Source organism: Mobula birostris, chromosome 6 (assembly GCF_030028105.1).
Source record: "Mobula birostris isolate sMobBir1 chromosome 6, sMobBir1.hap1, whole genome shotgun sequence".
Lineage (NCBI taxonomy): Eukaryota > Metazoa > Chordata > Chondrichthyes > Myliobatiformes > Myliobatidae > Mobula > Mobula birostris.
The window spans coordinates 28,603,271-28,629,203 of record NC_092375.1 but is presented as its reverse complement, the minus strand read 5'-3'; the positions used below and the strand labels follow the sequence as shown (position 1 = coordinate 28,629,203).

Genomic DNA, 25,933 nt, shown 5'->3' with positions numbered 1-25,933 from the left:
ATACTCATAAAAATGTACTTCATTCTGATTGCTGTAAGCAGTGCTGTGGTATAGACAAATAACTAAAAATCTGTTTCTTTAATATCCCTGAATTGAAACATAATCAGTTTCTTTTATTGTCCTTCAGAGGATTTTAATTTTCCAAGCCTTGGAGGCCATTTTGCTGCGAACTGCCAGTGATCTTACCCATTTTAGTTCAGTGGGGATGAACATAGTGAAGAAAGTGCTGTATGGTTACATGAAGTTAATATACTCAGCACTCTTCTCAGCAAGTCACAGGTTAGTGTCATATTGTAAGTTTGACAACTGCTAGGGAGCTGGTTTGGGAACAAAAGCAATGAATATTCAATGTGACTCACTATGTTTATTAACTCAAATTTTAGGTAGAGCATTAATTACTTTAAACTTTTCCCTTGTGATTCAGTATATTTGTGGATGATGGGATATTTTTGTGATCATTTTAAAAATGTTTATATAAACTTTCTTTGAATTCTAAAGCAATCAGTCATTTTGTAGCCACTATCATTGTGTGAATATAACCACTAAATATTGTTATGATGCTCTGTGCAATAGCTTGGGATGTTTTATGTTATTGTATTGTCTCTTGCTTGTTACCTGAACAACAATACCCACATTGCCTCCAAGTTGAGTTTTGTGATCAGGAAAGTCCAGGCCAGTTAGGGTGCAGTTTGGAGGAGCTCATGTATGTATAATGGCTTATGTGTAGTTGGTTGGCATCCGCCTGTCTTGAAGGACAATGAGTGATGATCATCATCATCACAAGCCTGGGTGGAATGTGTGGAGATCCTGGGAGGTCGTCAGACATCCCCCTCTTGGCCTCAACAGAGTAGTCCAAAGGAAAGCTTATGAAGCAATACGCTTGGCAGCAGCTTGGTTGCAGGAGCTGCCGGAACAATGTCCAGCCACCTCAGAGGGTCCACTCCAGATTTTCTGTCTGGGTTTACTCCCATAGCGTTTGTCTCTCCCAAGGCTCCCACAAGGTGGTGGAGCTATTTACCCATAGCTGGGGATCTGGTTCACGAGCACCAGGGCATGTCCACACACCGCTGGGCCAGCATGCTACGTGTGCAAGGGCCAGACCTCCTCCCCGTCCTCTGTAGTTTAGCCTGAGTCAGAAAGGAGTTCAGTTTCCATGTGTCGCCAACGCGGGGACGCTACATGAGGCTTGCTGTTGGAGAGGCTGTGTACTGACAGGGAGGACTTACAGACTCAGCTTTCCTTTTGGCAGGACTGCTAGCCACTGGTGGAAGTTAAAAGTGAGAGCGGCAAGCAGTACCCTGTATGCTATCACACTGGACACATCACAACAACCATTTTGTAGTATTTGTTTATCATACATTAGTATCGCAGATATATTAGCTACAAACATTTTGTCAGAAATGTCAAGCCTGGAGGAAATGTCTTTTTATGATTAACAAGATATCAGATATAGTAAACACGAGAAGCTCTGCAGATGCTGGAAATCCAAAGCAAAAAATGCTGGAGGAACTCAGTGGGTCAGACAGCATTGATGGAAGTGAATAAATCGTTGACGTGTCAGGCCGAGACCCTTCTTCAGGACTCAAGAAGTGTCTCAGCCCGAAATGTCGATGGTTTACTCTTTTCCATGGATGAGGTCCGACCTGAGTTCCTCCAGCAATTAATGTGTGTTGTATCAGATATAATGTTTCATAGCTGGATATTTATTACACTATTTTCTCTCTCTTTTTGAACTGATTATTAAAATATATATATACTGTAGTTTATAGTTTTTTCATATTATGTATTGTAATGTACTGCTGCAAAAAAAACCAACAAATTTCACAATATATGCCAGAACCTGGTTCTGATTCTCGGTGGTAACCCTTTAAGCTTTGATACAGAATTTTGTCAGTACATGGTGCTTAGATTCAAGCAAGTGGAAGCTGAGTTCAGAATTTGGATTGGGGACTAGCATAACACAGTGTCCTGGTTAATCTAGTTACGTCTTCCTAAACTTGTTCATTTTCATTTTACGTAGTAAACTATGTAAAATATCATTTCAGATCTCCCCTCCCCCTCCCACTTTCAAATATCCTACTAGCTCTTCTTTAAGTTAGTCCTGACGAAGGGTCTCGGCCCGAAATGTCGACTGTACCTCTTCCTAGAGATGCTGCCTGGCCTGCTGCGTTCACCAGCAACTTTTATGTGTGTTGCTTGAAATTACAGCATCTGCAGATTTCCTCGTGTTTGTGTTTTTAAAATGAAAATAATGTCGTTTTTGGACTACGTTTCTTTTTTCTTTCTCTCCCATTCAAGAAAGCATAATTTTGGAATTCCCACACTTTGGAAAAACTCCAGGATGTACAGTTATGCATTTTTCTCAACTCCTAACATGTTTCTCTAAGGGCATTATACTTTGAGTCGTATAATATCTATGAAGTATAACAGTTAAACAGGCTAGGTAGTGACAATGGTAAATTTGAAAACAAGTTCATTCGTTGAAGTTGTCATGCTCAGGGAAAATTGATTTACACTAGTTTGGATCTGGGATAACAATGTATTACAATGGTACATAATTCTGGCGGCACCATGACTAGCCAATTTTTTTTTTAAGTTGAATTTATTTTAATTTAATTTTGTTTCAGATGTACCAAAGCATGCCTTCACTTATTGTCTGCAATGGTAAGCCAAGGTCCAGAAGCTGCACGAAATTTCTTCAGTCACTTTGATTTCAACAACAAATTCCTCCCAAGCTTATTAAAAATCAGAGATATAACAGTAAGTGCTTTGGCTTGTGAAGGTTTAACCCACCCTTGTAAACTTTGATTTTGTTTCTACTGATGATTCCATTAATTATTTGGGAAGAATACTGCTGACTTATTCCAGAGGTCAGGCTTATGATTTAAGTGCCGTGTCAGGGAACAAGACATTCGTCACCCAATTTCCCACCGTTGAGAACATCTACCATAAACGCTGCCTGGGCAGGGCGAAAAGCATTGTCAGGGATGCACCTCACCCTAACCATGGACTTTTTACTCTCCTCCCATCCAGTAGGTGCTACAGGAGCCTCCGCTCCTGCACCAGCAGGCACAGGAAGAGCTTCTTCCCTGAGGCTGTGACACTGCTGAACCTCTCATCACAGTGTTAAGCAGTATTGCATCCATATTGTACTGTCTCAGTACTTTTATATTTGTGTGCTGTAGCACTTTTTTTATTTGCAGTTATTTTGTAAATAACACTATTCTTTGCATTTCTGGTCAGATGCTAAATGCATTTCATTGGCTTTGTATCTGTACTCGGCACAATGACAATAAAGTTTAATCTAACCTAATCTAATTAGATGCTCAGAATTTGGTGTGTTACCTGATAGAATGGTAGTGATGCAACATTTTCAACTTGATCCCTGTTATATAAATAATGTGTTCAGCCACACTAATTTTGCTCCCAGACTAAATTATTAGGCTGATATATGCAGTAAAACTAATTCTTTCTGCAATGTAATAATTTAAAATATGTTCAGAATCTCAATTAAAGTACCTCTTTGGTTTCCTCAGTCCCCCACGGATGAATAAGTGGTTTAGAGTGTTATGGTTCCTGCTTTCTTCTTTAGCCTGAGGAAGTAGGAGTACTTTAGTTGGTTTTGAGGCATATGAGTAAACATTGTTTTTACGCCCAGTTGCAACTCAAGCACACAAGTAAACATCACAGCTAAGCAATGGTCCTTTTCCTGCATGTCTAATGACACTTCCTGAATGTGTACTTCCACAAAAATAAATGTCAGAATTGGATTCAGATCTAATGCTTAACTGTATTTGAATAACATGCTTTCATTCTCTGTACTTCAACATATAAATAACGATCAGTGGATGAGATACTGAAGGGTTTATAAAACCAAATTGTTCATTGATTGAATAAAAGCAAACCTTTATCAGGAGAATAATACTTTATCATTCTATATTCTGTCTGTTTAATATCACACATTCTTACATTATTAAATATATGATGTTTACAAATTCTGTGTCCACACAGAAAGGTTGCTCACTCAACCTTGGTATCTTAGCAATATCCAAACAGGCCAGTATATACAGACACAAGAGTCACTGCAGATGCTAGAATCTGGAACAAAAGCAACTGGAAAAATAACAGTCAATGCATGTAACGTGTATTTCTATGATACTTTGGCCCGAGACCCTTCATCAGAACTCTAGACATGAGTTCAGTGGAGCAGGAGCAGGCAGACGCAGTGTGCCTAACCAGACAATCAGGTTTGTGAACCTTGCGTAGGAGGTAGAAATGAGTAGTGGGGATTAACGGAACTGTGAGGTTGGTAACAGTGGGTGGAAGATCTTCAGAGTTGATGAGGTTGGTGATGGTGCCGGAGACAATGGCCTGATGGTCCTGAGTGAGGTCTTTTTCAAGGGGTAAGTAAGAGAAGGTGTCTGGGAGCTACGGACTGGGCTCAGCAAGGTAAGGGTCAATCCGCCAGACTATGACAGCACTCCCTCCCCCTTTTCTGCGGGTTTAACGGTGAGGTTGGGATTGGTACAGAAAGAGTAGAGGGCAATGCATTCAGGAGGAGTAAGAGTTGAATAGGAGCTCGTCAAGACAATTGATATCCTGATGAAAGGTCTCAGCCCAAAATATCATCTATTTATTCCTTTCCAAAGATGCTGTCTGACCTGCTGAGTTCCTCCAGCACTTTTTTATGTGTTACTCTGGATTTCCAGCATCTGCTGAATATCCTGTGTTTATATCTATGATGTGACTATTTCATTCTTCCTTTTGTAGCTGTGGCACAACAGCCAAGCAAACTATACTCAATTAATGCAGCTCATGTTGATTGTCAGTGTTTCGTAGTTTGAATATTTAGTGCAATATTATTTTCCAGTCTTGTGAAGCAAGGGTACTGTGTGTGCATGGTTTTATTGCTGAATAGCTTTGAAGCCTAGAAGAGTACAGCTCAGTACAGGCCCTTTAGCCCATGATGTTGCACCGACATTCTGACCTACTTCAAGATCAATCTAACCCTTAGTATAGCACCCCTCCCCCCAATTTTCTTTTATACATGTGCCTATTTAACAGTCACTTATATGTCCCTAATGTATCAGTCTCCATCACCACCCCTAGCAGCTTGTTCTGTGCACCCCACCACTCTGTGCAAAAATACCTCCCTCTGACATCCCCCTGTACTTTCCTCAAATCACTTTAAAATTATGCACTCTTGTATTATCCATTTCTGTTCTGCAATAAAGGCACTGCCTGCCCACTCCAACAATGCCTCCTTTCATCTTATATCCTCTATTTAGTCACCTGTCATCCTCCATCCCTCAAAGGAGAAATGTCCTAGCTTGCTCAGTCTGTCTAATCCAGGCAGCATCTTGGTAAATCTCCTCTGCACCTCTCTAAAGCTTCCACATCCTTCCTATAATAAGGTGACCAGAACTGGGTACACCAAGTGTGAGCAAAGCAGTTTTATAGAGCTGTAGTATTAACTTGCGACTCTTGAACTCACATCCCCAACTAATAAAGGCCAACACACCACACATCTCAACTTGCTTGGCAACTTTGAGGGGTCTATGGACGTGGACCCCAAAATCCCTCTGTTCCTCCACACTGCTAAGAATAGCTTTAGATCACAGAACAAGTTCAACCTTCCAAAGTGCATCACTTCACACGTTTCTAGATTGAACTACAGCTGCCACTTCTCAGCCCAGTTCTGCATCTATCAGCTCCCATTATAACCGGTAACAGCGGTCCCCAACCACTGGGCCGCGGACCGGCACCAGGCCGCAAAGCATGAGCTACCGGGCTGTGAGGAAACGATATGATTTGGCGATATGAGTCAGCTGCAGCTTTCCTCATTTCCTGTCACGCCCACTGTTGAGCTTGAACGCACGCGAGTCATTACCCGCACGTCATCCATATCAGCGCAGAAAGAAGATCAACTCCTTGAGCTTGCAAATGAGGATGGACTGAAAAGTATGTTTGACATAACATCTCTGCCGGCACCGTCTTGTTGCAGCGAAACAAGCCCAGGGCTCCCACTGATTCAGCGATATTGGTGTGTTGCAATGATTTTATATGTTCATACAGGGAAAATATGTGCTGTGTGTTTAATATCCAAACGTTACTTAAAATGTTATGATGCTATTGACATGAGTGACTTATATAACCGTATAACAATTACAGCATGGAAACATGCCATCTCCGCCCTTCTAGTCTGTGCCGAACACTACTCTCACCTAGTCCCACCGACCTGCACTCAGCCCATAACCCTCCATTCCTTTCTTGCCCATATACCTATCCAATTTTTCTTTAAATGATAATATCGAACCTGCCTCTACCACTTCTACTGGAAGTTCATTCAACACTTACTTCAGGCTCCCCTGTCCTCCCCTGATAATTGACTTATCACTATGTTCATGCGAGGAAAATATGCACTGTGTGTTTAATATTAACTTCGTTAGAAAAACCCTTTTAGAAACAAAATTGAGTGTATTAGCCACTTATCACCTATATTCTGGTCATGATTAACACCCCCCCCCCCCCCCCCGAACAGAATCGCCAAAAATGATTTGTAGAAAAAAATCGGCACATACACGCATGCGCACTGGTGCCCACGCAAGGCTTCATGGTCATTGTAGTCTTTCTTGGGATAAACGTAACGTATTTGACTACGACTCTTGTCCGTTGGCAACCCTACATCACCCCTACCCCCGCCCCGGGTCAGCCGGTCCGCAAGAATGTTGCCGATGATAAACCAGTCCACGTTGCAAAAAAGGTTGGGGACTCCTGACCTATAAGATGCTTTCTTTCTTATTCATAAATAGAAATGCTTTAAGCTTTCAAATAAACATGGTTAAATCACTAACAATTTTCAGTGTGAAGTGCCTCAACAATTCTGTAATTCATTTAAAGTAGTAATCCTATGTGATAATGACAAAGACAGTAATCAAAAATATATTTGCTGTAGGGGAAGCCTGATGTTCGTATGGCTTATATCCAGTTTGCAATTTCGTTTCTGATTGCTGGTGACAACAACACAATTAGCCAAGTCCTGGAGTTAAAAGGTACTTTCAGTCTCATTAGTCAACCAGAATTTGAAATCTGAAGACTTTTGCTTTAAATATCTTCCTGTATTGATAACAGTGCCAAGTGCCAAAATAATGTTCTTGGTGCATTCTGTAAACAAGTTACCCTTTGTGAGAAACAATGATAAAAGCTATAGAGTTGCATTGTTTGAGAGATTGCCAAGATGAAAAAAGACGCCGTGAAAAATAATTAAGATAACCAGTGTGGTTTATAAGAAGAAAAGGCTGAAAAAGCTGCTTTGATTATTTTTAGATCCTTCTATTAAGGAAGGTGTTAGAGTAAAAGGCCAAGTAGTAAATCCTGATCAAAGTGCAAGTGATGAGGAGTATGGAATCGGGAGATTCAGAGGAATAATGAAGAATGTTGGGAACAGTAATAATGGAGGAATGAAGAGTCCGACAGTACTTAGTATTCACTTTAACTGAAGTGTTTTTCTTAAGATTTTATTGCAGATATATTCACTTCTGGACTAAAAGAAGATCATATTTCTGTCATAAATTTACTTCTATCAACTTTTAAAGCAAAGGTTTGTCAATCTACTTTTAAATAGTTTTCAGCTGAAGTATCCAACGGTTATCTAGAAGTCCACTTTGGGAAAGCTTTCACACTTGATGTATTTTTAACAGAAATTTATTATTATAACTTGTTAGAAACCACATGCATTTTGTTAAAGCAGCATGGATTATGTTTTTAGTTTACAGTGTACGCTTTATAAAAGTAAAGTATACAGTCAAAGTAAATAAGTAAATTTCAGATTCAGAAGCTGTGGCATTTGGTATGCATCGAGGATCATTGCTGGATCACTTGTATTCCCAATCTGTTTGAAAGTTGTGGAAGAGGAGTTCAAGTGTGATAGATTTACAAATAATATGATGTTGAATGGCAGTGTAGATGGTGAAGTGGATGCAAGGGGTCTTTAGGACATATGCACGTACTAATGAGAGCATGGGGATAATGTGGTAGAAAAATAGAAGAGAAAAATATTTTTCTAAATGATGAAATGCTGGACTTCTGAGGTACCTTTTGTGTCATTATTTATCAATCACAAGAAGTTTATACACACAGGTTCAGCAAGTACTTAGGAAAGCAATGAATGTGTTGTCTTATAATGCAGCAGGGTTTGAGAGCAAAGGAATTGTGTTTTTTCTACAATCAAACCGAGCCCTGGTGTGACCACATTGAAATATTGTGCACAAGTCTTACTTGGGAAGTCTAACTTGATATATCTAACTTAGGAAGGATGTACTTACCATTGAGGGACTTCAATAGATATTAAATCAGTTGTTTGCAGGGGTGGTGGGTTTTTTCTGCATAGAAAGTTTATATCGAATGTATGTACTGTATACTCCAGAGTTTTTGAAGAATGATAGGTTATCTCACAGAAGCATACAAAACTCTGCAGAGCTTCACAAGGTAGATGCAAGCTTGATGATTCCCCTGGGCATGGGAAAGTTGTGTTGAAATATAAGATCAAATGTTATCTTATTGAGAACTGGAGCAGGCCTTAAGGATTAATTCCTGCATCATTCTCTTTTGTTATATAATTACATATTTGCTAAGTGTATTTTATAAATGGAGTTTAAACTAATTATGCACAGATACAGTACTTCATAAAAGTTTATCCATATTCTGTATTTTAACACAATTGTACATTTGCACCGAGAGCTGACCAGGGTTGCTTACCCTTCATGTTTCTATTCTCAGTGATTCAATTATGTTTCTTGGATACACATGAAGTTAAACCATAAAATCAGCACTCTTCACTGCCACATTATGCCTGTTCTCCAAACCTTACACCCACACTGATACAGTCACTGTCCTATTGTGTTTTCAGATGCCCTGCTGCTACCTAGAAGAGTTCCTCTTCCTAAGAGTCACTTTGACACTCTGACAGTCACCTTAGGTTCAAATACTCCCGTCCCTTGTGTCACTTACTGAACATTCAATCAGTCTGTTTTTATAAGCTCATCTTATGTACGTAGATACTCCACAGTCAACATTTATTTCGGTTTTATAGGATTGCTTTTATATTTATTGTGTTTTTTTATGCTGCATCAGAGCTAAAGTAACAATCATTTTGTTCTTCTTTACACTGAAGTACTGGAGAATGACAGTAAATCAACTTGAGTCTTGAAATGTAGCTTTTATTTTCTGACCTCCTGCACCCCTCCTCACTTCATTACATCTCTCTGTTGGCTGCACAACTCCCTACTCATTCTCTGGTTGTGGCATGAATGATGTGATTGAGTATATGAGGAACAGGTTCACAGTTACCAGGCGCATTGTAACAATAGGAATACATGCCATGCATTGAAAGTGCTAATTCTATTTTAATATCTTAACCTTTCATAATTTCTGGAATTTTTTTTCTTGAGGATTTAATTAATAAAATCCACTTTGTGTATTTTTCATTTGCCATCAAGGTTGTGCAAAATAAAGCCATAAGTAAAACACAGAAGGTTCGCTTATTCTCAGTAGGAGTTTTGAGTCAGATTGCTACATTATATCGCTGGAGTGGAACAGTTGATGTTCAGGTCGATACTGGGAAGGTAGGTACTTGAATGGATCAAAAATAGTAATTATCATAATTTAGGATCAAGTTTTTGTGCTATAGGACCAAATACGCAAGCTGATACTGTTTTAAAAGTAAGACTTCCATTTCATGGATGACGATATTCCAAACTGCATCTAAAACGTTTTCTGTAATGTTAAATGCTGTTTTATGGACACCACAATCTCCTAAATGTTTGCTTCTCCCCTCAGGCATGTTGACTTATTTTCTTGCATTCTCTCCTGCTCTATATGAAGCTCTTCTCTGTCTAAGATAATCCTTGTTGACCACTGCTGTGCTGAAGTCAATAAAGCTATTTTGATAGCAACACAAATGAAAGCAAGTATCTGCCAGGGTATTGACAGAAGGCTGGACTATAGAGTGAATTTACCTGGCTTTGTAGAATTTATTTTTTGAAGTTATTGCAACCTATAAAAATGTAATTAGGTATTAACTAATAGGATCTATGTAATTAATTTTTGTTAATATACCTTTATCCTATTTTAATGGATTAAGAGCAAATTCCTTTCCCATATTTTTAGTATTTATTTTGAAATGTATGTTCAAATAATGGAATAAATATTTATTAGATATGAGGTAATATGGTTGTATCCTGGTATATGTCACAGCACCATTTCATTTACATTTTAAAGTATGTGAAAATTTTAAAGCAATGTCTCTTCATCTTCGCTAACAAGAAAGGTAGCCTGTATCAGTGAAGAAATAGGTATAACACTAAAGTTAGTGATCTTTCACCTGTTCTGATGAAAGATAGAAACATAGAAAACCTACAGTACAATACAGGCTCTTCAGCCCACAATGCTGTGCCGAACATGTGCTTACTTTAGAAATTATCTCAGGTTACCCATAGCCCTCCATTTTTCTAAGCTCCATGTACCTATCCAGGAGCCTCTTAAAAGACCCCATTGTATCCGCCTCCATCACCGTCGTCGGCAGCCCATTCCACGCACTCACCACTCTCTGCATAAAAAACTTAACATCCCCTCTGTACCTACTTCCAAGCACCTTAAAACTGTGTCCTCTCATATTAGCCATTTCAGCCCTGGGAAAAAGCCTCTGACTATCCACAAGATCAATGCCTCTCATGATTTTGTACATCTCTATCAGGTCACCTCTCATCCTACATTGCTCCAAGGAGAAAAGATTGTGAACCTTTACTCTGTTATGCTCTCTAGTGAAGCTGCCCAAACTTCTGACTTTTTTAGATTTCCAACATCGTACATTTATTTTTGTTTAACAGTTTTAATACTGACTCATCATCTAATAAAATCTATTGAGGAATGCATGAAAAATGTCTTCATTCAAATGTAAGATAAAAATGTAGAACTTGTAATGAGTAGTTGATGTAGATAACCTTGTATATTAAGGGGTGATGGTGAAGTTGCCGAGGGAGAAAGGAATAGACTGTGCTGAGAGGGTGAGATGAAATGCTGTGGATGAAATGCTGCATAAGCACTAATATAGGTCAGTTGGATAGAATACAGGTTATGCAATGCTATAAAAATGAACAATTCTACCTTATTTACTGCTTTACAGGAAGGTCAAGATTCAACGATAGCTGGAAAGGATCTGGTTCGAGAACTTGCGCACAATTTCTTGATTGATCTCTGCTGCTCACTTAAATATGGCATAAATTTTTATGATTCTAGTCTGGGTACAGCAAAAAGGTAAGAATATTCCTCGTAGCTTCACGTCAATTCACTGTGCACTTTATATTTTGAAATGGAAAGGATATTGGTAAAACGTGCTTACTGCCCTTCAGCTAACTAACTGAAACTCTAGTTCGCAATTTCATTACAGAGGTTTGTCGGTATGTTTCCTCCATGGTATCAAAGAAGAGTTTTCTTTCTAAGCTTTGTGGGTTCAAATATGGAATTCCCAGTGCTAGTTTTCAAATGGGATTTGGGATGGGAATTCATTTTTGGAAGTGAGAGCTGATCTCGTTGGAACAGATAAGATCCTGAGAAGGAAGGCCTGAAAGTGCAAATGCCAAGGTATGTGATATATAATGGTGGGAAAATCCCAAGTGAAGAGCATGGTTACAAGGTTAAGAACAGTTATCTAAAACTGAATTGCAAAGGACTTCTTCATACAGGAGAATTTCTATCCCAGAGAGTTCCAAGTAAATTTATTATCGAAGTACGTATATTTGTCACCATATATAACCCTGAGATTCATTTTCAATAAAATTCGTAAAATAATAATCGTAACAGAATCCATGAAAGACCGCACCAACTTGGGCATTCAATCAGTGTGTGAAAGACAAAGAACTGTGTAAATACAAAAGAAAGAAATAATAACAATAAATAATAATTAGCAATAGCTATCGAGAATATGAGATGAAGAGTGAGTCCATTGGTTGTGGGAAGATTTCAAAGATTGAGCAAGTAAAGTTGTCCCCTTTAGTTCAAGAGCCTAATGGTTGAGGGATAGTGACTGTTCCTGAACCTGGTGATGCAAGTCCTGAGGCTCCTGTACCACCTTTCTGATGGCAGCAGTGAGAGAGAGCATATCCTGGATGGTGGGGATCCTGGTGATGGATGGTGATTTTCTGCGACGGTGTTTCGTGCTCAGTGGTGGGGAGGGCTTTAGGAGTGATGCACTGGGCCATATCCACTACTTTTCTCTTCAAAGGCATTGATGTTTCCAGACCAGGCTGTGATGCAGTCAATCAATATCCTCCCCACTACACATCTATAGAAGTTTGTCAAAGTTTTTGATGTCATGCTGAATCTTTGACAAACTTCTATAGATGTGTATTGGACTCTAGATCACTGTATTTAAAGAAGTACAGTGGATTCTGGTTAACTGGCCATTTGTTAATCGGGACAGCCACTTAAAGAACAAAAACTAATCAAGAAAACAGCCAGGATTCCCTTCATTTATTTGGGACCCTATGCCCCTGAATTGGGAACAGGAGACTATTGCTGAACGGTTTAACTAGTGTCACTTGTGTGCATTTATGCGGCCGTTAGACAGACACTACACTGTGCTTAGAGTGAACAGTTTTTAATTGCATTAGTTGCGTGTGTGTGTTCAAAAAGCAGTGATATTTTGTTACTGGGGTAGTTGGTGAGAAATAAGCAGCAAGACAATTCAGAACTGTTTTGCTCACTGTGGTTTCAACCATTCTGACTTAGAGATGCCAGAAATGGCTGGGAGTGAAAATGAAATGACTTCACTACTTCAACAATAAAGAACCATGAAGAATTTGATGGTATTGACAAGGTATCATCTTGACTGTTGCAATGAAAGTGAGGATTTGGAGGGATGCACTCATGGAAAGCTTTGTATGAAGGCAGTCCATTATCTGCACTAAGTGTCGGCGCTGATTTTGTTCATTTACAGTCAATAAAAAAAACACGCCAGCATACAGTGGATGAATTCCTCCGTCAGAGCTAATACACAGTTTTATTACTAATACTGTAGTAGTATTGTTAGTTCTAATTTGTTCTATAATTTAAATACATAATTTGTTATACAGTTAAGCAGTAGTTTGACTTTTTTGAATACCTTTTCCATGAAACTTCACCTAATTGGGGCAATTGCTTAATTAAGCCAAAATGTGCTGGTCCTGTTGTTTCCCAGTTAACTGGAATTCGCTGTACATAATTTTTTTGAAAGACCAGGAATTCATGGCTATGTAAAATGGTACGGAAAGAAGAGGAGCCCTGGTTCAGATCAACCATGACCATATTGAGTGGAGAGGCAACTAGTGCCTACTCCTGCTCTTAATTTTTGTATAGGTATATGCATTAGCTCCACAGAGATCTAGTCTAATGCTGATCAAATGGGTGTGAAACAAAGTTTCGAGCTCTAATCAGCCATTAAGCAAGATTGTCATTGTATTGCATTTTGCTGAGCCAATCAAGATGTATACAGGAATAAATAGGATAAAGAGTTTATCAGGTAGCAGAGGCACTCAGCTCAAAGCCTCTCTGAACATGGGCAATTTAATCACCTTTTGCTTTGATTCGCTGTGGGTTGGAAGATTAGTGTAGATACACAGCCAATTCAAACTAGATTTGGGGGTCAGAATTAATCACTGCAAATTCCAGGCCCTGTTATTTAGTAGCTGGTTCCACAGATATTTTGTTCCCATCACTGTCAGATCCAATTGAAGGTGCTTGGAATATGTTTTGGAGGAGCTGGGTGGAGTGTATAAATAGGTTATAGAGAAAGGTGGCATTCTGGTACCATCATCCCCTTTCAATCACCTGCTCTGCATATGTGTGAGGTAGCTGGCTATTGATGTTCACAGGTATGGCTCATTCTACACAATTTTGCAAAACTTGTTACCTGTGTTATTTGCAGGTTATCTGGAGCTTAAAAAGGCATTGGGTTTGCAGGGCCTCAATGCATTGATCTCTATAAAATGTAGGACAATGTACCCAACATGGCCCTCATTTTGATGTATACCTTTAATTACAATGGGTAGGGAAACACTAGTGTCACTCTGTCTTCAGTTTTGCCAAAGAAGTGTCTGACAATGTGTCATAGAATACTCTTTTAATTTTGACCTCGGCTCATCACGTGCTCTGCGTAGAACAGATATCACAAAAAGACTTAATTACAAAATAGTCGGTGGTCTGCACAAAATATCATGATTGGAATTAAGTAATTAGAGTAAAGTTACTTGTGATAAAAATGGTAGCTTGAATGATTCATTTTATATAAATTTTAAAAAATAAATAAATGAATAAAATAATTTTTGGAAAGAAATTATTTCAATAAACTGAAGTGTTTTCTAAATTGTATCCAAATCCTCAAGGTATGTCTGACTACCACATTTTCAGTTATCTTACTTAAGGATAAAGGAAGTGAAGATCCCAAAAGAGAGATAATAGAAAATTTATTAACTGAGTTAGCTTCTAAAGAAACCCACCCAGGACAGTCCTCGTGATTAATATAGTATAACCAAAATGTGAGATTCCGTACATTAGCTGCCCAGTAATAAAACCTAAAATTTGGTAAAGCTAAATCTCCATTCTTTTTAACTTTCTGGAGATGGACTTTATTCAATCGAGGACGTTTATTTTTCCATATGTAGGCGGATAAAATAGAGTCCAGAGAGTCAAAAAGGATTTAGGAATAAAAACGGGTAAAGCCTGAAAGAGGTATATAAATTTAGGTAAAACATTCATTTTAATAGAATTAATTCGACAAATCAATGATAACAAAAGGGACGACCAATTTGATAATGTTCTTTTTATATAATTTAATAAAGTAAGAAAATTTTCTTTAAATAAGTATTTATAATTCTTAGTAATTGTTACACCCAAATAAGTGAATTGGTGAATTTAGAAAACACATTGGTTTATTGAGATTCTCCTTTTCTAGTCCCATTTTTTAAAATTACTTTTTTAAGCCTTCTATGACTGATGTAGTTTTTAAACAATGGGAAAGATTGGGCATTACATGTTTCCAGGATCTGTTTGTTGGAGGAAGTCTTTCTTCATTCAAACAATTGTCAACTAAATATAGTTTACCAAAAATCCATTTTTTCCGGTACTTACAGATTAGAGATTTTCTGTAATCTCAATTATATACATTTCCTAATAGTCCTGACAAGAACGTATTAGATGAAATTCTTAATATGGAATCATTTTATAATGGTTCAATATCCAATATTTATGATATGTTGTTGGGAATGAGAAATGAAATCAAAAATCTTTGGGAACAAGATTTACAGACTTCAATTTCTGAAGAAACTTGGAATGAAATTTTTAAATTGCTTAATACTTCATCATTATGTGCTCATCATTTCCTCCTACAATTTAGAATGGTTCATAGGGCTTATATGACCAAGGATAAGTTATCTCGTTTTTATATGGATATATCTCCCTACTGTGGTAGGTGTAACAATGGAGAAGCTTCATTTATTCATATGTTTTGGACATGCCCAAGTCTTGGAAAATATTGGAAGGAAGCATTCCAAACTTTTTCTGTACTATTTAAAGTAAATTTTAAGCCTAATCCTTTGACTGCCCTATCTGGTATTATTGGAAGGAAAAATATCATTTTGAAGACATCTGATTTGCACATTCTGGCTTTTATCTCTCTTATGGCTAGGAGGGCGCTTTTGTTTAAATGGAAGGATGATATTCCACCTAACCATGCTCAGTGGTTACAGGATGTTATGGCATGCCTAAATTTAGAAAAGATTTGTTGTTCAATTTCTAAATCTAACCAAGGTTTTCAAAATTTATGGGGAGCGTTTTAAAATTATTTTCATAATCTTTGACTTCTCGTTAAAGTACAGAAGTGGGTTAGTAGCATATTTTATTATAAGGTTTTTTTCTTTTTTTCCCCAAACAGTTTCGACTTTGGTAGTGGGTGTAGATCTTTTTTTTAATAAAACTGTTTATATTCTAATATATGAATTAATCTAATCTATATGAATGTAGGGTAAGGAGTTCGTTAGTGTGATTCAATATACTGTATCTGGTATTATTATATTTCTTTTGTTTTATGATTGTATTCTTTTGGACTCTTCTAATTAGAAATCAGTAAAAATATTGAAAAAGAAAGAAGAAAATGTTTTCCCGTCTGGGTTATTGGAGAAATCTATATTGCAATGTCCGTTATTAGCATCGAATTACTTTTACTTTGCTGTAATTTGCACATTACCTTTGAATTTAGTGATGTTAATTAATGCACCATCTACAGATCTAAAAATATGTATTGTTCAAATATGAATTGTGATTGTGTCTGCAGGGGAGGGAATGTGGTGTTGCTGAGGTTCCTGCTTGGCTTAAAAACAGCGACAGAAGATGAGTTAGTGGCTGACCTCATCGTGAACATCCTTAAAGTGTGTCCTGATTTATTGAACAGATTCTTCAAAGAAACACAGTATTCCTTTGTCCCCAGACTTAAGACAGTTTGGCTAGACAATATGAAATTGCTTCGGAAGGTAGGAGGCAAATAATTTGCACAGAGCTTTCAAATTTGATTCATTTCTGAATATGTACTTTCTGAGATCACAACTCAGAGACAAAGGAAGCACAAATGGAAAAATAGTGGAATATTACAGTTTAATTAGCAAAATTCTGTAATGAGAACGCATTTAAAATTGGATAGTTAACATGCATATTTTAAATAGAAACAATGGGATTCTCTGTGTTTGATGCAGAACCAATTTAAATTGAATCCAAAATGAAGAATGCTGGACAGACTGTGGAGCATCTCTGAGAAAGGAAAACATGTTTTGGTTCTGTACTCTTTTGATATATAAAACAAACCAACTCCCGCGAAAGAATGCTTCACAGAATGCAATGGCTCTGAAATTTTAATCAGCAATGAAAGAAAGGATGGTATATTTCACTGTTTTTGAAGAAAGATCTCCATAAAAGTCAGATCTGTTGTCCCTTTCCCTTTGTAATTTGCTATCAGACATTTCCAGTTCAACAGTGATACAGGGAAACAAGGTTGAAGTCAAGTTGGACAAATATCCAATTGTGTCAGAGTTCTTATAGATGTCAAACAGGGAAACAGACAAGAGCAGAACTTTTAATTGACTCTTTAAACATTTTAGAGGACAAAATAAACTTTGGAGCATATGATTAAGGCAGCAGGGTTTAATTCTCCTTTTAAAAATAATTGTTTTAATTGTTATTGAGTTGCAATAAGTAATTACATGCACGTAGATTATATTTTAGATGAGCAGTAATGAAGATTTGGTTCCTTAAGGTCGTTGTAGTTGGAGGAGGTAGTGGGGATAGGCTTCCACTACCTATTAATGCTCCCAATGGTGTGCGTCTCAAATAGCCTCTAACAACCAAGTCCAGCTCCTGGCCTTCATGTGTGGCTTAGCTACGAAGCCCAACAGAACTGTTTCTACTGATCGGAGAAGGGACTAAGGCGGGTTACTGGTGCCTTAAAACCAGTCACTTCGGGCAAGTGGGGTTCGTCTGCCACGGTTAGCAGCTCATCTAGGAGATGGAAAACTCTGATCTTAAACCTCAGCTGCCTTATGGCTATATCCACTCATGAGGAAGGCTTCAGAAGTAAACCCCGAGGGAAAATCCGGAACTGGAGTCCCTAAGGCTGGCCTATGCTGAGTTCAATGCTGACTGGCAACTCCTGCAACACTGCTGGCAACAAACTATATCAATCTCTGCTGTTCTTTTGGAATCAGCAGCTGTATGGAGGCAGAACCTGCTTGCTCTCATGGAGAGCAACACCCTGCTCTCCTTGTCGTACTGCCCTGGCTTGTGTAAGAACGAAGAGAAGCTGGTGTGTGCTTGGCTAGCAAAAACTGCCTCACAGCAAAGCTACCAACCCTGCCTGTTACTGTAAATGACCGAATCCAGACCTTGTGTACACCTTTGCAAGGAAAACGCCACCTCACCATAGTCATCGTTTACGCCCCAACTCTGACTAATCCCAGTGAAGTCAAGGAGGCATTCTACAGTGAGCTGAAAACCACCATCAGTAGCGTGGCAAGTTCTGATAACCTGCTGTTACTGGGAGACTTTAATGCTGGTGTTGGCAAAGAGTCTACTGTGTGACCTGGTGTGATTTGATGCCAAGGGGTTGGCAACAGTAACGGTCTACTGCTCCTCTTGATGTGCTCAGAATTCAAACTCTGCATTACTAACACACTGTTCGGATTGCTAGACAAGCTCAAATGCACATGGATACATCCACGATCTAAAAGCTGGCATCTCATTGACTATGTCATCACCCAACAACGAGACATCTCTGACATTCGTATCACCAGAGTTAAGAGTGGAGCTGAGTGCTCAACTGATATCAAATGATTTGGTTGGATCTATGTCTATCGATCAAACCTCCAGACAAACACAAGGAAATCTATGGATGCTGGAATTTCAAGCAACACACGTAAAAATTGCTGGTGAACGCAGCAGGCCAGGCAGCATCTATAGGAAGAGGTACAGTCGACGTTTCAGGCCGAGACCCTTCGTCAGGACTAACTGAAAGAAGAGACAGTGAGAGATTTGAAAGTGGAAGGGGGAGGAGAGATCGGAAATGATAGGAGAAGACAGGAGGGGGAGGGATGGAGCCAAGAGCTGGACAGTTGATTGGCAAAAGGAATATGAGAGGATCATGGGACAGGAGGCCTAGGGAGAAAGAAAGGGAGGGTAAGCCCAGAGGATGGTCAAAGAGTATAGTGAGAGGGACAGAGGGAGAAAAAGAGAGAGAGAGAAAAAATATATATATAAATAATTTAAAAATAAATAAATAAATAACAGATGGGGTACGAGGGGGAGGTGGGGCATTAGCGGAAGTTAGAGAAGTCAATGTTCATGCCATCAGGTTGGAGGCTACCCAGACGGAATATAAGGTGTTGTTCCTCCAACCTGAGTGTGGCTTCATCTTGACAGTAGAGGCAGCCATGGATAGACATATCAGAATGGGAATGGGATGTGGAATTAAAATGTGTGGCCACTGGGAGATCCTGCTTTCTGTGGCGGACAAACCTCCATGCAGACTGAACCACCCAAAAAGCTGAACACCACCGAACTGAAACATCGCGAGTGTGCTGATGCCCTGAAATCCTCTATGGAAACTGCTCTAAGCAGACTGGTTGAGAATCCACCAGACGACATTACTGAGCACTGAAATGCCTTCAAAGGAACGGTCTACAGCGCTGCCCAGGACACCTTGGGGAAAGTCAAGTGCAAGCATCAGGACTGGTTTGATGAAAGCAACCAATCTGTGCAAGACCTTCCAAGACTCAATTTCCAAAAAACGTACCTTTTTAAGTGAAAAATCAACTTTGCAGAGGCAGCTCAGAGTTATGAAAGTCCAGTGGTGGGCGAACAAGGCCAAGGAGTTACAAACCTTCACTGACTGTAATGACTCAAGAAGCTTCTAAGAAGCAATCGAGGTTGGGTATGGTCCATCAAAACAAGGCACCTCACAACTCCTGAGCAAGGACAGTACACCCATCTTCTCTGAGAAGTAAGAGCTCATGAAAAAATGGCAAGAACACTTCCACGAGCTGCTGAACAGACCAGGAACCATAACCAATGAAGCACTGGGCAGAGTACACCCTCAACCCGTACTGTTCGAGCTAGATGCTCCCCCTACTCTTCACGGGGTCATCAAAGCCATCAAACAGCTAAAACCCAACAAAGCACCAGGGCCTGACAGTATCGCAGCCAAGATCTACCACTATGGTGGTCACACACTGACATCATGCCTGCACCAGCTGTCCACAAAGTTGTGCGGAGCTGCAGAACTACCACAAGACTTCAAAGACACATCAATAGTGGCCATCTATAAGAACAAGAGAGACTGCAACAATTACTGTGGCATCTCTCTTCTGTCATTTGCAAGAAAATGCCTCACGAAGATCATCCTTAGACGCTTGGTGTCCAACATCAGTGACAACATCCTTCCAGAAAGCCAGTGTGGTTTTCAAACAGGCCGTAGTACAGTAGACGTGACCTTTTCACTGAGGCAGCTCCAAGAGAAATGTTTTGAGCAGCAGAGAGGTCTCTATGTCACACTTGTTGATCTAACCAAATCTTTTGACGCTGTTGGTAGAGATGGCCTGTGGAAGCTCCTACCAAAATTCGTTTGCCCACCACGCCTAACCAACATCATCCGTCAGTTCCACGAAGGCATGGAAGGCCGCATCAACATGTGTGGTGAGTTGTCAGACCCATTTTCTATCAGCAACAGTGTAAAACAGGGTTGTGTTCTGGCTCCTACTCTGTTTGGATTATTCTTCGCTGCTGTTGTTCAGGATGCCACATCAGACCTGAAGTTAGGGGTCTTCCTACAAACGAGGGCTGATGGCGGGCTCCTCAACCTCGCAAGATTGAGAGCAAAAGCAAAAGTCAGGGACATTGTGGCACATGAGCTACAGTTTGCTGATGACAGTGCACTGGTTGCCTACTCTCTCAAAGACTTGCAGGAGATCACCAGTTGCTTTGCCAGTGCAGCCAAAAGCTTCAGACTGACAATCAGCCTGAAAAAGATGGAAGTTTTGTACCAACCGGCTCCTGGCTCAAGCTACAAAGAACCAACTGTCCTCATTGATGACACTCGTCTGAACGCTGTCAACAAGTTTTGCTACCTGGGCAGCATAATAACATCCTCAGCTTCTCTGGATGTACAGATTGAGTCAAGAATCAGAAAAGCCTGCTTTGCCTTTGGTCAGCTGAAAGATCGAGTTTGGTCAGAGAACATCAGGTTGGCCACCAAGTGCAAGGTATACAGGGTCATTGTCATATCAGCCTTGTTATACAGATGTGAGACATGGTGCCCATATCAGAGACGCTTAAACCAGCTTGACCAACTGCAGCAGCGTCACCTACGTCCTCTGATGAAGATCACCTGGCGAGACAAGGTCTCCAATACCGAGGTCCTCTCTCGAGCCGGAATGCCAGTAGTTTCAACGTTGGTGATGTCAGCCCAACTGCGCTAGGCAGAATATGTTGTCAGAATGCCTGATGGAAGACGGCCCAAGGACATCTTGTATGACCAACTGTCCAGTGATACCGAAAATCATGGAGGCCAGCAACTACGGCAATATTGACAGTATTCTTGCAGACTGGCTGACTAGTTGGGGCTGGGGGGGGGAGCGGTGTGGGTGTTGTTAATCACAACCGGAATATAGGTGATAAGTCAACTAAGTCACTTATAAGTGGCAAATACACTCAATTTCGTTTCTAAAAGGGTTTATCTAATGAATTTAATATGAAACACACAGTGCATATTTTCCCCGTATGAACATATAAAATCATTGCAACACACCAATATCGCTGAATCAGTGGGAGCCCTGGGCTTGTTTCCCTGCAACAAGACGGTCCCATCGAGGGGTGATAGGAGACAGCGATACTCGAAGGGGGTACCTAGTGTCCAGTTTATTCCGCAATTTAGTTTTCGTTGCATTCATTGCAGAAAACCCCGCTTCGCAGAGATATGATGTTGGAAATGGAAGCAACGTTGTCAGTGCTTTGATGGCTATCTCAGGATATTCAGCCTTGACTTTGATCCAGAATGCTGGCAGAGATGTAATGTCAAACATACTTTTCAGCCTACCGTCATTTGCAAGCTCGAGGAGTTGATCTTCTTCCCGCGCTGACAAGGATGACGTGTGGGTAATGACCACGTGTGCGTTCGAGTTCTAACAGTGAGCACGACAGGGAATGAGGAAAGGTGCAGCTGATTCATATCATTTCATATCGCCAAATCATATCATTTCCTCGCGACCTGGTAGCACATTGCTTTGCGGCCCGGTACCGGTCAGCAGCCTGGTGGTTGGGGACCACTGGACTACAGTACAAGGATGTTCTGCACAGGAGCCTCAAGAAAGCTGACATTGCCACATCAACATGGGAGGATCTGGCTCAAGATCGCTCACAGTGGAGGGACGCCATCAGAAAATGTGTGGACACTGCTGAGAACAAGCTCAACTAGTCAACACTGGAAAGGCACAGGAAGCGCCACAACAGAGCTCCTGCCCCTGCTGCCCCTCCAGGCCTCACTTGCCAAGTATGTGGCAAGCGGTAGCTGTCAAGGATTGGCCTATACAGCCACTCCAGGATGCACATATCAAACTCCCCCAACTGACTGAAAGGAACCATCACCATCCTATGAGATGGATAGCCAGAGATCACATAGACAGCTAAGGTGCAATATCCGTGGTTAATCCCAACCAACAGAGGGCTTCATCATGATGGCTTGAAAGGCCTTTTAAAATGTTACTTAATTGTCGTGCAACAAAATATTTTCCACATTTTTACAGCAAAATTGAAACTGGAAAAAGCTAGAAATACACAAGAAAAGTTATTATCTGTGGACAAGGATGGTTTTATTTTAGATTCCCTGTAAAAGCAATTTTAACTTTTTGGTTGTTTTGGTGCTGTTCCTCTCCATGCCTTGTAGTGCATCGGGCAGTAACCTTGTCGTTTCTTTAGCACTTGTCTTTTTTTTTTACAAGGCCAAGTTGCTAACTCGACGCTGAACCTAAAGCGGATGGAAAGCATGCAACACTAAAATAAGTTACATTCATATTAACGAGCAATTTCGTTTGATTCCCTAATGGGCTGCAAAAGTTGTAAAGTTTCAAGCAGGGCACAAGTACTGGTGGCAGCTTCAGAATTTCCACATTAAACTTCAAATATTCCAAATTCACTGTCATTTTCATGGTGAAAGAATGCTGAACCTCAAATGTTCTTCTTTATTACTATAACGCTGTCTCACCAGTTTTTCATGAGATTAAATAATGGTGAGAAAAAGAACGAGAAAAAGAAGACAAGGCATTAAAAAGAATCACTGTCTTCTATGCAAGGTGTTGTTCACACATATTGGAAGTCTGTTTGATTATTATTACTAAGGCCCATAAAACGAAAATTACTATCAGCGTAAATAAGTAACCTCTGTAAATCCTAATAATAAACTTTCTCCGAGTCAGAATCACAGAAACTAACATTATATTTGTATTTTCAACTTTCATTCCAGATCTATGAAGCTCAGCCAGAAGTTTCCAAGGCTTTCCAGACAAAGGAATACATCCCAATTTCTCGCCTTCTGTCTATGGTGATGGTTACAACAGTACCTCCAGTGGCAACTAAAACCATGTTTATTCAGGGAATCAATGTAAGAGAGAGTATATCTAATGATTTATTTCTGTACTGTATGAAGGAGATTGGTTTTGTTAGCATGCAGGTTACTGTCTCCTCTACAGCCAATTTACTTCTCATCAGTTCTAGTTATGACATTGTCTAAATTAGTAAGTGAGTAGTTACTTATTTTCTTGGCATGGTGTACACCTATTGACAAGTATGGCCTTGTTATCTTCTGGTTGGTCCTGTAAAACAACAGCCAGAACCATTAAATATGCACTCCTATGAAGTGAATGAAATAGCAGATTTCACTTTCCAGTCAGTCTGCTTTCCATTCTAGTACCCATTATCTTCAAACCGCTGACAGCTTTTTTAGGTTTCCCAATATCTGGGAATGTCCATTTCTCGCTATTGGGAATTAGCACTGCACAATATCCTGAGAGTGAATCCATGGAATTTCAAAAGCACAGCAAAAGAGACTTTTACAGGTTTTAAGCAACATGCACAAAATGCCAAAGGAACTCAGCAGGCCAGGCAGCATCTGGGGAAAAGAGTATAGTCGATGTTTCAGGCCGAAACCTTTCAACAAGACACTTTACATGTTCTGCTTTGTTTTTTTTCCTAATGTTTGCATTGAAGGAGTCATTTATTGGGATTATAAGAAAATTGCTTTCATAACATGTTATATTCTGATGAAGGATCTTTGACCTGAAAGTTAACTATTTCTCTCTCTGATTGCTGATTTACAGAGTATTTCCAGTATTTTCTGTTTTTGTTTCAGATTTCAAAATGTGTTGTTTTTTGATATTTTTTCTTAGCTAAGTGACTTTATGTCTAAATTATCTGCTCATTGACAATTAACTAACTCTCCTTCCTTCCAGTGAACTTGCCCACTTGAGGTATAAAATAAGGATAGATTTATATAATTCCAAATTTATTTTCGCTTAAGCATTCAAGTTTAAGTTTTCAATTGAGTAGTAAATAGTGCAGTAATATTTCCTTTCAGAATATCTTTAGGAAAGTACTAAATTGAATTGTTTTTTTTTGCTGTTAGTTTCAATTTTTATTTGCGGTATCATTTATCAGCCATTCTATTCAAATGCAAGCTATTTCTTTCTTTTAATCAATCTAAAAATATAAACATGATGTATTTCTTTGCTTTCAGTTTGCAAATAAAGTAGTTCAACAGACAACTTTATCTCTGCTAGCATTTGTTCTGAAGAGGGCTCTGAAGAATATTGAGCATTGTCTGAATGAGGAACTGTGGCAACACTCTGAAATTTACACTCCCAGTGCAATGGAGGACTTTGCACAGCAGTTCAGAGAAATCCTCTGCAAGGTACCAAAGATTGCAGGCACACCAGACAAATTTGCCTTTTGCCTGGATGATATTTTTGTTATAACTTATGGATATACAAGATTTTAAAAATAGCGGAGCATTTGATACAAGTGAATGGGTAAAACAATCTCGAAGGGTAAAGGGTAGACGTTGGAATTGCAGTGTGAGCTTTCCAGGTGGTAATCCAAACTTATATCAAACAAGTGGGTTTTAGGAAGGAACACAATGATGGAGATATATGAAGAAGGGAATGAAATGTCTGAAGCTCCTTCAGCAGTGTTAGAATGACAGAAAAACAACTGCATTGAAGGCCACAGTCATACTGGAAACATTGGGTGGGTACTTGAGAATGAAGGAAATTGTAGACATCTGATATTCACAAATGGATGAGAGGGTGAACATTTTAAATTAATTGCAGTAAGAATGATGTACCCTCATGCTACAGATGAGGAAATAATGGATATGCAGATGAGCAGAAGGCAAACTGGAAGCACAAGTTTTTGTTTTAGTGTAGCTGGAAGTTTCAGGTGAAAAGGTTGGGGTAAGTTGAAGATTTGACTAAGCTGGAAACTTTAGGTGAGCAGAGATGGTAGACCACTCAACAGGCATCAGAGAAATCAAGATTAAAGAGGAGAAATTTTGAATGAGGAAAAATCGCCTATCACATTGGTTGTGGTAGTGGAAAACTAAATAAGTTCCCAATTTATGGACCTGAATTTGAGTCTCAATCAGCTGAAGTCTCCCATTGGACTTCTTGAGATATAAATTCGGGGTTGTCTTGTACTGGCCAACAAATCTGTGAATCCATAATCACTACCTTGTTATTCCTGTTGTTTTGCACTATTTATTTTAGTAATTTGTAATGTTTATGTCTTTGCTCTGTATTACTAACACTAAATCTAATTCTGCCTCTGAGACCATTTCTCTAAGAAAATCTGCTTTTGGCTGGATAGTAGGAGGCTGGTGATTGTCATTTGAGGACTGGCATTGATCGATAACCACAGTCTTGGATAATCATTGCCTTAGTAAAAGGAAATGAACTAAGTTGAAGGGGGAGTGTGTAAGTAAAATGCACAGTGTTTGATAACAGGAATAAAACTGACTAAATGAAGTGAATCATTAAGCTTGTTTGCTGTTTTAGAAGTGCAGATGGGTTCTGGTGAAACATGTTTTGCGTTTACTTCTGTACTTGCCAGCAATGCTTTACAAGTCATATCAGCTTATAGTATTAAGGCTGTCTTTGGGAGTGCTAATTAAAACCGTCTAACCAAGTATTCAGCATATAAGTTATGAAATACTAGATCAAATTCTGTAATTGTCAATCAGTAAAACAGTCATTTAATGTACAGTATAAAAGTTTTATTGAAATTTCAATTTGTATTTCCAAAAATCAGCTGATAAATT

At 39.3% G+C, this 25,933-nt stretch overlaps 1 protein-coding gene across 2 annotated transcripts in view; it reads left to right on the top strand.

The window, feature by feature from the left end:
- The window catches only part of urb1 (URB1 ribosome biogenesis homolog), a 126,845-nt gene that overhangs the window by 5,067 nt on the left and 95,845 nt on the right, over positions 1–25,933 (top strand). For both annotated transcript variants that reach the window (XM_072260096.1, XM_072260097.1), the window contains exons 3-11: positions 128–279; positions 2,628–2,760; positions 6,956–7,052; positions 7,515–7,600; positions 9,498–9,623; positions 11,183–11,313; positions 16,364–16,559; positions 23,087–23,224; positions 24,356–24,529. In XM_072260096.1, coding sequence (XP_072116197.1) covers positions 128–279; positions 2,628–2,760; positions 6,956–7,052; positions 7,515–7,600; positions 9,498–9,623; positions 11,183–11,313; positions 16,364–16,559; positions 23,087–23,224; positions 24,356–24,529 — 1,233 coding nt within the window. The remainder of the gene's footprint in view (positions 1–127; positions 280–2,627; positions 2,761–6,955; positions 7,053–7,514; positions 7,601–9,497; positions 9,624–11,182; positions 11,314–16,363; positions 16,560–23,086; positions 23,225–24,355; positions 24,530–25,933) is intronic.